We start from the raw sequence: 15,963 nt of genomic DNA on the forward strand, positions 1-15,963 counted from the left end.
GCGCGCAAGCGAAGGAACTCGGCTCGGAGACGTGTGGGGGCAGGGGCGGAGCGCGCGCCTCGGCCCCGCGGCAGGAGACTCTACGCGTCCGGATAGGTTGCGAACGCGACTTCCCCGCCCACGTCTCCGCTCGGCGCACTCCGATTGGCCGGTGTTGGCGCGAAGGTGCGCGAGTCATCCCTCACGCAGGGGCAGCAGGAAACAATAGAGGCCGCGCGCGCAGAGCGAGCGCCCGCAGGCTCCCCGCCCCTCCCGCAACGCTCAACCCCGGGATCCCCGCCGGCTTGCCTACCCGCCATGGCAGACAAGGAAGGTGAGGGTTCCGGGGCGGCCCCAGGAGAGTGGGGGGTGCCGGGCTTGCGTAGCGGCCTCGAAACGGCCTAACAGTGAGGACAGGCCAGACTCAGCTGAGTGTCGTCCCCGCCATCGCTGGCGTGAGGAGAATCGCCCCGCGGGGCGGGTTAACGGCGCGCCAGCTCCTCCGGGGCAGAGGCCCCGGCGCAGCGACTTGAGGCAGGCATTTGGGTCCCCGGCGGCTGTTTGGTCCTTTTCCGCACGCCTTGTCGGTCTGCTCGCCTCTCTCTGGGTCCTCCCTGCCGTGCTTGCTACCCGCAAGGGCCGGTGCTCCGGCCTCCCCGCCGGTTCTGTGCTCCCGACGCCGTCGCCCGAGCGGCTAACGGCATTTGGCCGCGATGAGCCCAGCAGTTAAAGCCCTGCGAGGCCGGAGAGCGGCGTTGGTGGCTGTGCCTCGGGGAGATTTAGACAGATCTCCATTTCAGAATCGGGATTTAGGAGTGCGGGTGGCTTTGGAAGTGTTCACTCGGTTTCCATTTGTGGTCGCTAACTTAATTTGTTTTTTATTTTTTAGCAGCCTTTGATGACGCAGTAGAAGAACGTGTGATCAACGAAGAATACAAAATATGGAAAAAGAACACCCCTTTTCTTTACGATTTGGTGATGACCCATGCTCTGGAGTGGCCTAGCCTAACTGCACAGTGGCTTCCAGATGTAACCAGGTGATAAGAATCCGTTGAATGTTATTTTGTTGTGTTCTCAGTGTAGATTTCTCACATTGATTATCCCTGTTTTCCTTTCTCCAGTCACCCGGAGCGGACACGTGATCAGAACCTATTGGGGACATTTTTTTTCTAGGCCAAAAAAGACAAAATGTGAAACGACTTTGCAATTTACCTGATAAGAGAAAACATGTTGATGACTTCTTTTTTCTGATAACTGAATTGAATAGGCATATTATAACTGTAGTTGGCCAAACAGTAATGTAAAATTTGTCAACTTTCAAAAAGTGATTATGATGAATGCAGTTTTTTCAACAAAAAAAATTTGTACACAGTCATTTGTACTATCTGGTTAATGCAAAGATGATTGTGACATTATAACCTGCCACTCAGAACAACCTTTCAAAATTATATGTGTACTGAGTAAGTACATTTCTTCAAAATTCAGGACTTTGGAAGTCAGGATATTTGTGAATTGTGGTTATTTGACTATGTTTCTGCTCAGAAAATAATTGATAATTTATGCAAATGTTATTAATAACAATAAGAGCCTGCTAAGCTCCCGTTGGCATTTAAAGGGGGGGGGTCTTTCCTAAGGATTTTTTTTAAGTTAATTTCTTTTTAATTGGAGGATAATTGCTTTACAGTGTTATATTAGATTCTGCCATACATCAGATGAAGTAGCAATAAGCATACTTCCCCTGCCTTTTGAACCTCCCTCCTTGTTGTAAGTATTTGAATTAGGAGTTCCCATATTCAGTTGATTATCAGAATTACTTGAGTTCAGGGTAAGAGGAGTCATTTCTGTTAGGAGTTGTCAGTAGTTAAGACCACTTAGGAACTTGTGGCAGGATACTTAAAAATAGTTTGAGTAGTAATTCTAGATTTACTATGATCAGGTGTTAAATTATATTGGACCAAAGGATCCCAAATATTGGCCACCCCGTCCTTACTAGATCATTCTGGAAAAGCTTTCCATGTAATGTGATTAGCTAGGTTTGGAAAACAGTAAGACTGAATAACCCAAGGCTGAAATCTGTGCTTTCCTCTTAGTTACTTTCTGCTTTACAGATGTAGATGAATAAGCCTTTCTGCAGGATTAGACTTTAGTCCAAATACCCTTCCTTTATTTTGGTACTGTGCTTGTATAACAGTGTTATTTATTTATTTATTTAGGATGGGATTACTTATAACAACTCTCCGTTACGTCTGTTTCATGTGTGTTTTGGTGTTTATTCTGTTTCTTAGAATGATAGGGTTGTAGTTTTGTAATATTCTTCTTCACTCCCACACGTCCTTTAGTTGTTTAACCTTGTAAATACAAGTATCCCCAACTTTATGTTGGCAGCCCTCTTATATTTCCTTTTATTTTTCCACATAGGGTATCTGAAACTGTGTAGAGGAATTTCTGTTGGTTATTTCTAAACCCAGCTGCGCTCTACCTGAATTTCCAGCTGCCTGTTACTGGTGTCTTCTCTGGAGTATCTTATTAGCTTCCCTAACATGATGTAAATGGCAACCCACTCCAGTGTTCTTGCCTGGAGAATCCCAGGGACGGGGGAGCCTGGTGGGCTGCCGTCTATGGGGTCACACAGAGTCGGACACGACTGAAGTGACTTAGCAGCAGTAGCAACATGATGTATTCCAAACTAAGCTATTGTTCCTATTTCTCCTTATCATAGTTGATTTTGGTTTGACATTTCTTAGGTCTGTTCCCCCCCTCCCCCCACCAGCTCTTTCTTGACTTGACAGTGTTTATACGCCCTGATGAATTCTTGTGTAAGCATCTTTCCCATCTAGACTGGGGTTCTCAAACTTTAACAAGCATCATAATCAGCTGAAGGAATCAGAAAGCTTTTTTTTTTTTAACACTGGCCATGCCATGAAGCTTGCAGAATCTTAGTTCACCAACCAGGAATTGAGAAATAATTGAGTCCTAACCACTGGCCTGCCAGGAAATTCCCTGTAGAACAGATTGTTAAGCACCACAAATCATCCCCCACCTAAGTTTCTCATTGAGTATGTCTGTAGTGGATTTGAGAATTTGCATGTGGGAGTTCCCAGGTAATGTTGATGCTTTTGTTCCCCATACCACACTTGAAGAACCTCTGCTTTATGCTTTATACTGAATTATTCCTTCTGACATAACTCAAATTATGGTACATCCCTTATAAATTTTCCATGGTTCTTTGTTCCTTTTAGTAGAGAGTTCAGAATACCTTAAGCAACATTCACTACCCTAGAGTCTGATTTCAGTCTGCTTTTTGACCTTCTCTCCCACTGTTTTCCCACATTCAAAGTCAGATTTAGACTTCAGTCCTAGTTCTGTTACTTAGTTAATCTTAGGCCACCCCATGGGCTATGGCCTGCCAAACTCCTCTGTCCATGGAATTCTCCAGGCAAGAATACTGGAGTGAGTAGCTATTCCCTTCTCCAGTTGATCTTCCTGACTCAGTGGTTGAACCCAGGTCTCCTGCATTGCAGGCAGATTCTTAACTGTCTGAGCCACCAAGGAAGTCAGTTTTCCCAAACCATCTTTAAATTAGAGTATTACTTCATGGTGCTGTAACCTTCATCTTTGCTTACCTCCCTTGGAATACTGTCTTTAGAAACTCTTGTCCCCCTCTTCTCGGTTTTATCTCATTTTGAGACATTAGCTTACCTGACGTCAGTTCCTTTCCATTTTAATGAAGTTAACCTAATGTACTAACCAGAAGTGTTCATATACCCAACAATTGGCTTTTTTCTCTCTAACTCCTTGTAAAGAATGAATAATTAATTTTTATTTTATTCCGTCAGACTTTTTCCTCAAAAGTAATTGTAAATATTTGGCCAAGTTAAGAAATAATTACTAAATTAAATGGTACGTGGTACCTGCCCTCAGCTCTATGGAAGATATGTTAAAAGTAAGGAACTACAGCTCTTAATGACTTCTTTCTCTCAAAACCTGTTTGTAATAGTGCCTTGTGTATCCATGTATGTCACTGACTTTGTGGTCTCTCTTAGTTTACTAAATTGAATATTGACCATATGTTGCTATTACAGACCAGAGGGGAAAGATTTCAGTATTCATCGACTTGTCCTGGGGACACACACGTCAGATGAACAAAACCACCTTGTGATAGCCAGTGTGCAGCTCCCTAATGATGATGCTCAGTTTGATGCTTCACACTACGACAGTGAAAAAGGAGGTAGGCGTCTTAATTAAAGGTGAAGGAGGGAATGATATTTATTTTGGTTACATTTTTGTATCTCTGAATTATCATTAAAATGTGTGTACAGTTTGATAACGTAGCCTTTCAAATTAGGAACAAGATATTAAGCTTTGGAAAGCCTGATTTTCAGTATAGATATTAGATGTCAGAAGACGTGTAACATGTACTTGGTTCTGTAGTTTTTCTGTAAACTTTCTTCAACTAAATTTGGTGATAGGGAAATTTCAAGAAGCTAAAATCCACCATATATTGCCATGCATGCTTGCATTCTCAACATGGAAGTTACTGCCCCTGGGGAATGGAAAATTGATTCTCAGAGTGGGGTATGTGTGAAAACAGTCTTATTCTTTGAACTGTTTCAGGCACAGATATACATAGCATGCATAAACAAAAACACAGGTTATCTGTGGTATTAGAATTTCATTAAGGTGTCAAAATATCTTATAGGGCAATAATGGGGGGAAAAAAGATTGAATTAAAGGCTTAAATTACCCTTTCCAGGTTTAAGTGGCAGAAAGGACTTAACTATGGTGTTTGCTGTATAGTATATAAAAATTAAATTGAGTGTTTAATTATATCCTATTTTTAGGTGATAACCTTAGGGCTTAATTATTCATGAATTATTTTTTTCCCTTTCAGAAGAGATAGAAATGAGTGGGTTTCCTTTATTGTTGTCTTTGAACTCAAATTATTACCAAAGGTAGAAGATAGACTTTCAGTATTGAGATCTGTGACCCCAAAAAATGAATGTGTAATGTTTTCTTATCTTAATTTCTCCTGATTAATCGAATCCATTCATCTAAGTTATTTTGGTTTCCAGTTATTTGATTGTCACGTGCAGTTGTTCTTTTGAAGATCATTCTGTATTTAGCTTAGCAGAATGCAAAATAAATTCTTAGGATAAGGGCCAGCAAACATGATTTTGCGTCACTGACCTGTGTGTGTGAACTATAGGATATGGTTACTGCAGAGATGTCTCTGGGTAGGCATTAGCAGTGATGGAGGGGTCTACACTTAAACTGCAAGGGGCATAGGTTCAATCCCTGGTTGGGGAACTAAGATCCCACCTGCCGCACGGCCAAAAATAGCAAATTTTTTTTGTTGTTGGAAAGAAAGAATCAGAAGACTAGGGCTTGGGACCCTGTTGTGCTGCTCACTAGCTGTGTAGTTTGAGGATAAATCTTTTAGCCTCCCTGAGCTTGTTTTCTTTTTATTAAGACAAACTGTCTTTAAATAGGATTTTTAGTTATTTAGGGCATAAAGCAAATATTCTGATTGGTAATGTAATAAATCATCTTTAAAAATTGAAGCAGGGCTTTCCCTGGTGGTCCAGTGGTTAGGACTTCCTGCTTTCAGTGTGGAGTGGGGGGAGGGGACTGTTTGATCCCTGGTTTGGGATATAAGATCTCATAAGCCCACGTAGTGCAGACAAAAAAAAAAGCAACTATGTGAACCCCTCACCACATAAATCTGTCCTTTATGGATCACTGTTGATAGTTTTCTGAATGATTTATCCCAATTATTGGATCACTCACTCAACAGATATGTTAAGTACTTAGGCTAGGCAGTTTTTCTTTGTACTGGGAATATAGGATAAAATATACTTCCCAGCCTCATGTATCCAGCCATCTTTTTTGTGAGCATATGGGAATGTGCCTCCTTTTGATGCCTGTATATTATGCTGTAGTTAACCATCCTTCAGTTAACGTTTAAGTGGTTTCCAACTCATGCGACGAGTTGACTCACTGGAAAAGACTCTGATGCTGGGAGGGATTGAAGGCAGGAGGAGAAGGGGATGACAGAGAATGAGATGGCTGGATGGCATCACCGACTCGATGGACATGAGTTTGAGTGAACTCCCGGAGTTGGTGATGGACAGGGAGGCCTGGTGTGCTGTGATTCATGGGGTCGCAAACAGTCGGACACGACTGAGCGACTGAACTGAACTGAAAATCTTTTGACTTCAAAAATAGTTCTTGTGCATATATCTTGCATAGTTTTGCTGTAGGACAATTATGTAAATTGATTGATTCGCAAGAACATTTTCAAGTATATTGGTACTGCTAAGTTGCTCTCCAAAAAAGACTCAATTTCACCAGTAGCAGATATATTGATGTCTGTTTCTGCATGCCTTTACCAACATTGAATGCTGCACTCTTATTTTACTTTGTTGTTGTTAGAGGGGTGTTGTTTTTTCTTTCTTGGTTTTGGCTTTCTGGTTATTTGGTTTTTAATGGCTGCTCCACGGGACTTACAGAATCTTAGTTCCCCCACCAGAAATTGCATCAGCACCCTTGACAGCGAAAGTACAGAGTCTTGACCACTGGACCTCCAGGGATTCCCCTACCTTGCTTTTTAAGTTATTCGTGATGTTGGACTTACTTTAAAATATTTGTCTTTTGTCTGTCTCTTGAATTACCTATTTATGTGTTTTCCTCATTTTTTTCTTTTGATTTAACTGTATTAAGTTATCCCTAACAGGTTATAGATAATTTCCCCCTCTTTATTTTATAATCTTGAATCCTGTTTATTTAAATTTATTGATGACTGTGCTGGATCCTTGCTGCTGGGCAGGCTTTTCTCTAGTTACGGCAAGGAGGGCTTCTTTGTGGTGCACTGGCTTCTCTCATCACAGTGGGTTCTCTTGTTGCAGAGCACAGGCTCTGGGGTGCATGGGCTTCAGTGGCTGTGGCTCCTGGGCTCTAGAGCACATGCTCAATAGTTGTGGCACATGGCCTAGTGGCTTTGCAGCATGTGGGATCTTCTCAGATCAAGGCTGGAACCCATGTCTCCTGCATTGGCAGGAGTATTCTTGACCACTGAGCCACAGCTATTTAGTAGTGTTCTTTACTGCTGAGTCCCCTATTTACTTTAGAAGCTGTTAATTTTTAAGTATCCACCTTTCCTCTGGTGTCCTTCAGATTTTATCATTCTTTGAAAGGCCTTTATCACTCCAAGGTTTTAAAATAGTTATCTGTTTTCTGGTACTTCTCTGTTTTGGCCATTAAAATTAAAAATAGTTGATTTATAACGTTGTGTTTCAGATGTTCAACATAATGATTCATTGGGTGTTTTGTTTTTCCCATATTTCATTAAGGCTACCACAACATTGGGTATAATTCCTTATGTTGTTTAATCAATAAGTCTGTCCCATTCTTTGCATGCCTGTGGACTGCCGCACACCAGGCTTCCCTGTCCTTCACTACCTCCCGGAGTTTGCTCAAACTCATGTCCATTGAGTCAGTGATGCTCTCTAACCATCTCATCCTCTGCAGCCCCCTTCTCCGTTTGCCTTCAGTCTTTCCCAGCATCTTCATATCTGAAGTTGTTGATATTTCTCCCGCAATCTTGATTCCAGCTTGTGATTCATCTTGCCAGGCATTTCACATGATGAACTCTGCATATAAGTTAAATAAGAAGGCTGACCGAATACAGCCTTGATGTACTTCTTCCCCAATTTGGAATCAGTTCATTGTTGCGTATCTGGTTCTAACTGTTGCTTCTTGACCTACATACAGGTTTTTCAGACAGATAAGGTGGTCTGGCATTCCCATCTCTTTAAGAATTTTCCAGTTTGTTGTGCCACAGAGTCAAAGAGTTTAGTGTAGTCAGTGAAGCAGAGAATTAGATGTTTTTCTGAAATTCTGTTGCTTTCTCTGTGATCCAACAAATGTTGCCAATTTGATCTCCGGTTCCTCTGCCTTTTCTAAACCTAGCTTGTACATCTGGAAGTTCTAAATCCTTGGTGATTATCTATTTCGAGTGGCATCAGACCAATTTGCTTTTGCCAATTTGCTTTTCTGATGATACCTTTATCCCCCTAATACTTAACAGTAGAGAAACTGAAAATGAAAGTAATATATATGATGATTGTGTGACAGCATCAGTTCAGTCGCTCAGTTGTGTCTGACTCTCTGCGACCCCGTGAATCACAGCACACCAGGCTTCCCTGTCCATCACCAATTCCCGGAGTTCACTCAAACTCATGTCCATCGAGTCGGTGATGCCATCCAGCCGTCTCATTCTCTGTCGTCCCCGTCACCTCCCACCCCCAATCCCTCCTAGCATCAGATTCTTTTCCAGTGAGTCAACTTGTCGCATGAGGACAGCATACATCCCCCTATTTAATCCTCACAAGAAAACTAGGTAACTTCCCCTAAGGTTACATACCTTCCTTTTCTCTTCCATCTCCTTCCATCAAATCACTCAGATGGCTGGACAAGCTTGGTGCTTAAAGGGGAGCAGGTGCTTTCTCCATATGGTCTCAACAATGGTGGAAGTAGATACATACTAATGTCTCTTAAAGCTTCTTAAGTGGTTGTTACATAGATAGATTACTAGTCCCTCCTTGCTCTCAGATGAAGTGTCCTAAACTCTGAGATTGAACTATTAAAATTGATTACCATCTGCTTAACCCCATTTGATTTGAGGTACTTGGTGACAGATAGCTTCAAAAGATCATTGAACTTTCAAGATGAAAGAACAAAAAATTGGCTTAGGCTTGTTTTGACATTTAAAAGAATTTGTGTATTTGTATTACATTCAGCCCAGCTATGGTCACATTTGAAGCCCTGAAAGTAGATTAGGTTTGAAATTTTACTTCAGACTCTTACCAAGATCCAAATATCAATGAGTTTATTTTTAGCCACTTATTGGGGAATTGGTTTTGGGGGGGAGTGTTTGTTTTTAAGTTATCTTTAGTCTTCTACTTCAGTTATATGTAATAAACTAGTATTAAGTCGTGATGAAATAATTGGAATATTTGACTCAAGATGTTTCAACTTATTCTTAGTTTCAAAATGTTTATGGACTAAAAAAATGGCAAAGTGGTAGAAATTAGAATGCTGGTTATCTAGTTTGTCCAGCACTATTAGTTGGGAGGGATTCAGAAGTGCCTTGTGGGAGGATGAGAGGGCTAGAGATGTTCCATGTTTTTATCTGGGTGGTAACTCCCCTGATGTATGCATATGTAAAAATTCATCAGACTACACAGTTTAAGCATATTGTTATATTTCAGTTTTTTTTTTCCCCACTGTTTTTAAATAGTATTTTAAGAGCGAAGCAAACAAAATAGCAATGTAGTTAGACCTTGATAGTCATTCACTGTATTGTACATTGATACCTCAGTCTTTCTTGCCTACATCAGATTTGGTGTTTTTGCTCTCACCTTAAATTTGGGTAGTCCCTGATTATTTGTTAAATAAATGAATCCTCATCTTCATAAATCTCATTTGTGAATCCTCTAAGCTGATTTTTTTTTTTAACATGTACACACTGATATAGTTACTTTATTTATTTTTGGCTGCACTGGTTCTGCATGCGGGCTTTGTCAGTTGCAGAGAGTGGGGCTGTCATTTCAGAGCACAGGCTCTAGGCGCATGGGCTTCAGTTGTTGCGCCACAGAGGCTCATTAGTTGTAGCTTGCAGGCCCTAGAGTGTGCAGACTTCAGTAGTTGTTGCTCTGTGGAGTGTGAAATCTTCCTGGACCAGGGATTGAATCCAAGTTCTATTGTACTTTAACTGCAGGTAGTGGGGGAGAGAGTGCCTCTGATTAGTAGTATGTTGGTGTTTAGTTGCTAAGTCTTATCTTGACTCTCTTGCAAGCCCATGGACTGTAGCCTGCCAGTATCCTCCCTCCATGGGATTTCCCTGACAAGAATACTGGAGTGGGTTGCCATTTTCTTCTTTGGGGGATGTTCCCTACCCAGGGATCGAACCTATGTCTCCTGCATTGGTAGGCAGATTCTTTACTACTGAGGCACCAGGAAAGCCCTAGTAGTATACAGCTGGTAAGTTGTGTGCTTATCTCCTTATGTTTGGACTAAAAGTTCTTTGAGATCACATATCCTAATCATGCCTTCTTTTTGCATTGTAGATATTTGTGGTCTAGGAGGGAGATTTGTTTAATGTTTTTCTTTCCCCCTTCTTTGAGAATCTGTTTTGAACTGTTTTTAGGCTTTTAGCTTGTTTGAACCACTGCTTTTCAGTGTATAAAATTATTTTGAGGTTGAATGTTACCTGGTAATCATATTACCCAACTTATCAAACCTGTGTCTCCTGCTTTGGCAGGTGAATTCTTTACCATTGAGCCACCAGGGAAACCCTTGCCAAGATTTATATAATGACAAATTATATTCTTAAACATTTTATAATGGTACTTGGGAGAGCTCTGTAAGTGCATACAGTAGTCAAATGTGAATAAAATATGGTTTTGTCTAGTCCTTTCCTACCTGGTTTATTTCAGCCAAGGACTCTGGTTGGCAAGTGTAAGTGAGGGATCAGGAAAATTGAACCAGCTGTTGTGGCTCTGTTTTTCCTCACTAATATGAGGGAAGATGTCAGTATTTCAGAAAGGTTACCCCAAACTAGAGATTCAAAGGAACTAGAGAGAGTCCATCAAGAGGAGGGACTCTAGTACCTAGCACACTGTGTATGTATGTACTTGATATTCATTAAAATAGTAACTTAAGATTTATTGACCACAGTTTTGTTTTTTTATTAAGTGAGGCTTGAAAGCCACTTAGTGAGAATCCTTGAAGTGGAGTCAATAGTGTTTCTTACCTTTAGATAGTGATATAATACTTATTAGGTATATAATTACCGAAATTATTTTAGGCATAGCTGAAACAGTATCATAGCCGAAAGGGATCAGAAAAATGGGGATTTGTTTTAGGTTCTGCTGTAGTCATGTCACCATGAGCAAATTAATGTAGGTCCTCTGAGCTCCTCTTTTTCCCATGTGAAATATTTGGAGATAATTCTTCCCTAGTCTGTAAGAAATAATTGAAATAAGGAGTGTGCACTTTATATTGGTAATAAATATTGATACTGCTTCTAGTATTATACCAGTTCATTTATTAAAAGCCTTGCCTGTGTCAAACTTTGAGTGACATAGAGTACTTCTTGCTTTGTCCTCATTTGCAATTAACATCTTATTTACAGAATTTGGAGGTTTTGGCTCGGTTAGTGGAAAAATAGAAATAGAAATCAAGATCAACCATGAAGGAGAGGTAAACAGGGCACGCTATATGCCCCAGAACCCTTGCATCATTGCAACAAAGACTCCATCCAGTGATGTCCTTGTTTTTGACTATACAAAACATCCTTCTAAACCAGGTATCTTCTCTCTTCTATTCAAATACAAATGATATATCACTACAGGAATACATTGCTTCTCTCAGTTTTAATTGCTAGCTTATTCTTTGTATGTCTTAACATCTTGTGAATTATGTTGATATGTGTAGGTACTACTCAAGGAGTACTTCATCCTTCTTCCGTATATCTGGAAAAAGAAATTGCTTTTTTACCTAGAACAGAATGTGCCGCTTTAAATATTATCTATTTGGTCATAGTCTGTATTTCTCATAAAAAATAAGAGCTTTAGACCTCTTGATAAAAATTCCATTATGCTAAGTAGGTCCAGTGAGGCAGTGGACTGGATAGTCTTGATGTGTCTCTTACTTTGTAGACCCTTCTGGAGAGTGCAACCCAGACTTGCGTCTCCGTGGACATCAGAAGGAAGGCTACGGGCTTTCTTGGAACCCAAATCTCAGTGGGCACTTACTGAGTGCTTCAGATGACCACGTGCGTATACTTCCCAGTGTGAAGCACATCTGGGCTAGTTGTATCAGTGTTTTCCTCTGGGGTGTATGAGGAAGTGAGACTCTTATATATAATAGCTCATTTTTCTCATTTAAGACCATCTGCCTGTGGGACATAAGTGCTGTTCCAAAGGAAGGGAAAGTTGTGGATGCGAAGACCATCTTCACAGGGCACACAGCAGTAGTAGAGGATGTCTCCTGGCATCTGCTCCATGAGTCCCTCTTTGGGTCAGTTGCTGATGATCAGAAACTCATGATGTGAGTTGAATCCATCTTTTTCTCAATATGTTATCTAAGTTTTATAATATTTGATTATCCATTTTAAGCTTTTTTTTCCCCCGTTATTTTCTTTCACTGAAGCTGGGATACTCGTTCTAACAATACTTCCAAACCAAGCCACTCAGTTGATGCTCACACTGCTGAAGTGAACTGCCTTTCTTTCAATCCTTATAGTGAGTTCATTCTTGCCACAGGATCAGCTGACAAGGTTAGTGTGATTTATTTTTACAAAAAGACAGAGTGGATTTCTCCGGCTTCTTTTGAATGCACAGAGATCTTTTAGTTGTGGGCTTTCTTTTTCTCGTTAAAAAAATTTTATTGATTACTCTTACTTTCCTTTTTGTACATAGACTGTTGCCCTGTGGGATCTGAGAAATCTGAAACTTAAATTGCATTCCTTTGAATCACATAAGGATGAAATATTCCAGGTAAGAGAAACTAATGTTCCTAGTGTTTTTAATCAACCTTATGCCTGACGTGTGTCTCTTCCCTTATTTCCATTCCTTGGTAACTTGCCATATCTATTATAATTTCACAGTTCAGTCCTAAAGTACTTACTCCCAAGTTTTCTGCCTAATCAATTTAATTAAGCTCCTTTCTTAATATGCAGAGCTCTCTGACTCAGTTTAAGAAATATTTGTTACATTACGTTCAAAACTGAATGCAAAGGCACTGTGTGTAGTACTGAAAGTACTTGGGTAAATTGTGTGGGTGAGCTGTACTTTAGTTCTTAGGTCAGTGTTGGATAACATTTTGGCATTTATCTGTTTGTTTTGGCTGTGTCAGGTCGTCACTGCAGGGATCTTTTGTTGCATTGCACAGGCTTCTCTGGTTATGGCTTGTGGGTTTTTGTTGCCCTGCGGTATATGGGATCTTAGTTCCTTTATCAGGGATCAAACATTTGTCCCCTACATTGTAGGGTGGATTTCTAAGCAGTGGACCACCAGGGAACTCCCCTCTCCTCAGTTTTCTAATTGATGGATTTTTTTTCTTACATATAGGTTCAGTGGTCGCCTCACAATGAGACTATTTTGGCTTCCAGTGGTACTGATCGTAGACTGAATGTCTGGGATTTAAGGTATGTCTTGTTAAATTACTCTTTGTGAAGTTCTTTTGTTATACTTTCCAGAGTTACTCAAGGTAAATTTAACGTTAAAAAAAAAACATTTTTTGTGCTAGTAAAATTGGAGAGGAACAATCCCCAGAAGATGCAGAAGATGGGCCACCAGAGTTGTTGGTATGTTACAGATATTGAGCACAACTGAAATAGTTCATGATTTATTGTCCTCTATCTGCTTTTCATCTCTGTTTTTCTCCCACTTTCAGTTTATTCATGGTGGTCACACTGCCAAGATATCTGATTTTTCCTGGAATCCCAACGAACCTTGGGTGATTTGTTCTGTATCAGAAGACAATATCATGCAAGTGTGGCAAATGGTAAGTGTTTAGATAAATGAAGCCTAGTATTGTTCTGTTTCAGTACAACTGGCAGTTCTGTTCAGTTTACTCCTGCCATGTGACTTACCTGTACATTATCGACTTACCTGTACATTATCAACTGCCTACTCTTTATCTGGTTGTCCCAGTGTCACAGCATCAAAGAGTACTGTTTCTCCATGAAACTTGCCTAGATTTCAAAAACATTTCCTGCCTTTTATGCCCTGATTGAAGGTGATGGCCCTGCTTTGAATTTTCAGAGCACTTGGGATTTAATAGAAATAATTATAATGTTTGATAATGTTGCATTTGAAGAAATGATTGCCTTCTGGACATGGATGGTGGTGATACTTGCACACACAATGTGAATGGACTTAATGCCACTGAATTATACAGTTAAAAAAGGTTACGATGATAAACTGTCTTTTACTACAAACAATTGCATGACTTTTAAATGACAGTGGCCGAATAAATGAAAATGATTCTAAATAAACCTTTATTGTTTAAGAGTAGATCTAGAACCAGGAAGAAGTGCCAGAGGTGAGATTTTGGCTCAGCATAAGGAAAAGCATTTTGATGTTCAGAACTTTCCTATGGAATAACGCTATTAATCAAAAGTAAGATGGGAATATTTGTGTTCTATGAGATTAACACATGTTCTGCATCCATACTTTGGAATATTATGTATCAAAAAGAAGTGTACTAGTTTTGTAAGCTATTCATGATAACACTGATAAGTGGAAAAAAGGAGATTGTAGAACAGCATGATAGAATTTCCTCGTATTAAAATTTGGGTTTCTAGTCTTATGTTTAATTATATGTAACTATTTGATAGAAGGCTATTTGCCAAAATGTGGTTGGTATTTTTAGGGAATGCTTGTACTCTTGCGATTTCCTGAGTATTAGGAGTCTCTCTTGCTATTTATAAGTAGCCCCTTGTGCCCAAGTGGGACAAAAGTGCTTGGGTAGCCTGAGCTATCAGGGCTTGACACTGGCCTCTGAAGTTTTGTGGGTGTGAGCCCTTGGTCACAGATTTGCCTCCAGGTGGTCAGCATCAGGATTGAAGTGGATTGTTGGACACCCCATTGGTGTCAGGGGAAAAGATACCACACAACTGTTGGCAGACTGCTCACACAATTGTATACGTTCTTTGTCCCTAAAGTCAGGCTATAAGCTATGACTCTCCCATCCTCTGCGGCCTCTATTCTAGTGGTTTGTACATATACATACTAAGAACAACCAAGTAGTACATGTAGAGTTTACTTTATGCAAGAACAGTTTCTCTTTTAAAAATATTTATAAATTGAGATTTGATTTTGAAACATGGTTTTGTTGCAGCCTGGGGATTCATTTTTCCCCCATGTACAATTCATTTTAGTATAGTCACAGAATTGTGCAACCATCACTACAGTTAGTTACCCTGGAAACCAACCCCATACCCAGTAGTCATCCCTCCTGTTGCCTCTAGTCCACCTAGTACTAGGCAGCCATCACTCTACTTTTATTTATCCATTCATCAGTTGATGGACATTTGTGTTGTTTTTACTTATTATTATGATTAGTGTCTGATTAAAAGATTCAAGGTTGATTATCAAGACAAACAGTAACCATACTTCAGTTTTTGGGGAATATCTTAATGGGAAGGCGGTTGGCGTGTGGTCAACTGCCTGTTTTTATTAGCCCACAACTATACTTATCCATTTGCAGGTGTCTATCTGCTTTTAGCAAACTGCTGCAGAGTTGAATAATTAAAACAGACTATATACCCCACTGTCTGTCTTCCTGGCCTCATCTATTTTCAGCCTTAACTTCAGGAAGTAACTTTCATGTTTACTCAATACCCTTTTCTCTGTTTTTGGCAGGCTGAGAACATTTATAATGATGAAGACCCTGAAGGAAGCGTGGATCCAGAAGGACAAGGATCTTAGATCATGTCTGCACTTGTGATTTTTAGACTCCCCTTTTCTTCCTCTCAACTCTGAGATTGATTTAACACTGGTTTTGAGACACAGACTTTGTTTGGTTATCCCTCTATAATAAGTTCTATCAACAATGTTATTAGTCCAAACAGAAGGTGTTTTCTAAATATTAACTGGGGGCTTCTTGATTCAGCAAAGCCACAGACTTATATTTAAATTTTCTTTAGGAATTTTCTAGTAACAGAGGTCTAAAAGTAGCCACAAAAAGGGGAATATTGTGTGTGGTTATTTTTCTTCTTATGCTATATCCCCAAGTTTTTCAGACTCATTTAAGTAAAGACTAGAGTGAGTAAGAAATAGAGCTAAGTGAGGTAGGTGTCTGAGCCATGAAGTATAAATACTACAAGATGTTGTTTTTATTCAGGAAATAGGGGAGATTCAAGTCATACAAATTCCTACACGCCGAACTTTCCAGGATGCACATTTCCTTACATAG

General features: G+C 40.1%; 1 protein-coding gene across 2 annotated transcripts; it reads left to right on the forward strand.

The window, feature by feature from the left end:
• Positions 1-156: 156 nt before the first annotated feature.
• Positions 157-15,824, forward strand: RBBP4 (RB binding protein 4, chromatin remodeling factor). Of its 2 annotated transcripts, none has more exons than XM_055398339.2 (12): positions 157-313; positions 869-1,016; positions 4,062-4,207; positions 11,174-11,347; positions 11,700-11,815; positions 11,930-12,090; positions 12,193-12,319; positions 12,462-12,539; positions 13,113-13,189; positions 13,291-13,348; positions 13,438-13,548; positions 15,411-15,824. In XM_055398339.2, the coding sequence occupies exons 1-12, from the start codon at positions 298-300 to the stop codon at positions 15,474-15,476; spliced, it is 1,278 nt and encodes a 425-aa protein (XP_055254314.1). In that variant the 5' UTR covers positions 157-297; the 3' UTR covers positions 15,477-15,824. The 2 variants fall into 2 exon arrangements, with proteins under 2 accessions (XP_055254314.1, XP_055254315.1); XM_055398340.2 differs by lacking the exon at positions 157-313 and adding an exon at positions 372-513.
• Positions 15,825-15,963: the final 139 nt, after the last annotated feature.

The sequence above is a fragment of the Moschus berezovskii genome, chromosome 2 (assembly GCF_049115385.1).
Source record: "Moschus berezovskii isolate FMDL1 chromosome 2, NW_MosBer_1.0, whole genome shotgun sequence".
Taxonomy (NCBI): Eukaryota; Metazoa; Chordata; class Mammalia; order Artiodactyla; family Moschidae; genus Moschus; species Moschus berezovskii.

Coding starts and splice junctions, on each gene's coding strand:
- RBBP4 (XM_055398339.2), top strand. Junction 1,017..4,061: donor TGGCTTCCAGATGTAACCAG/GTGATAAGAATC, acceptor TTGCTATTACAG/ACCAGAGGGGAAAGATTTCA. Junction 12,540..13,112: donor ATAAGGATGAAATATTCCAG/GTAAGAGAAACT, acceptor TCTTACATATAG/GTTCAGTGGTCGCCTCACAA.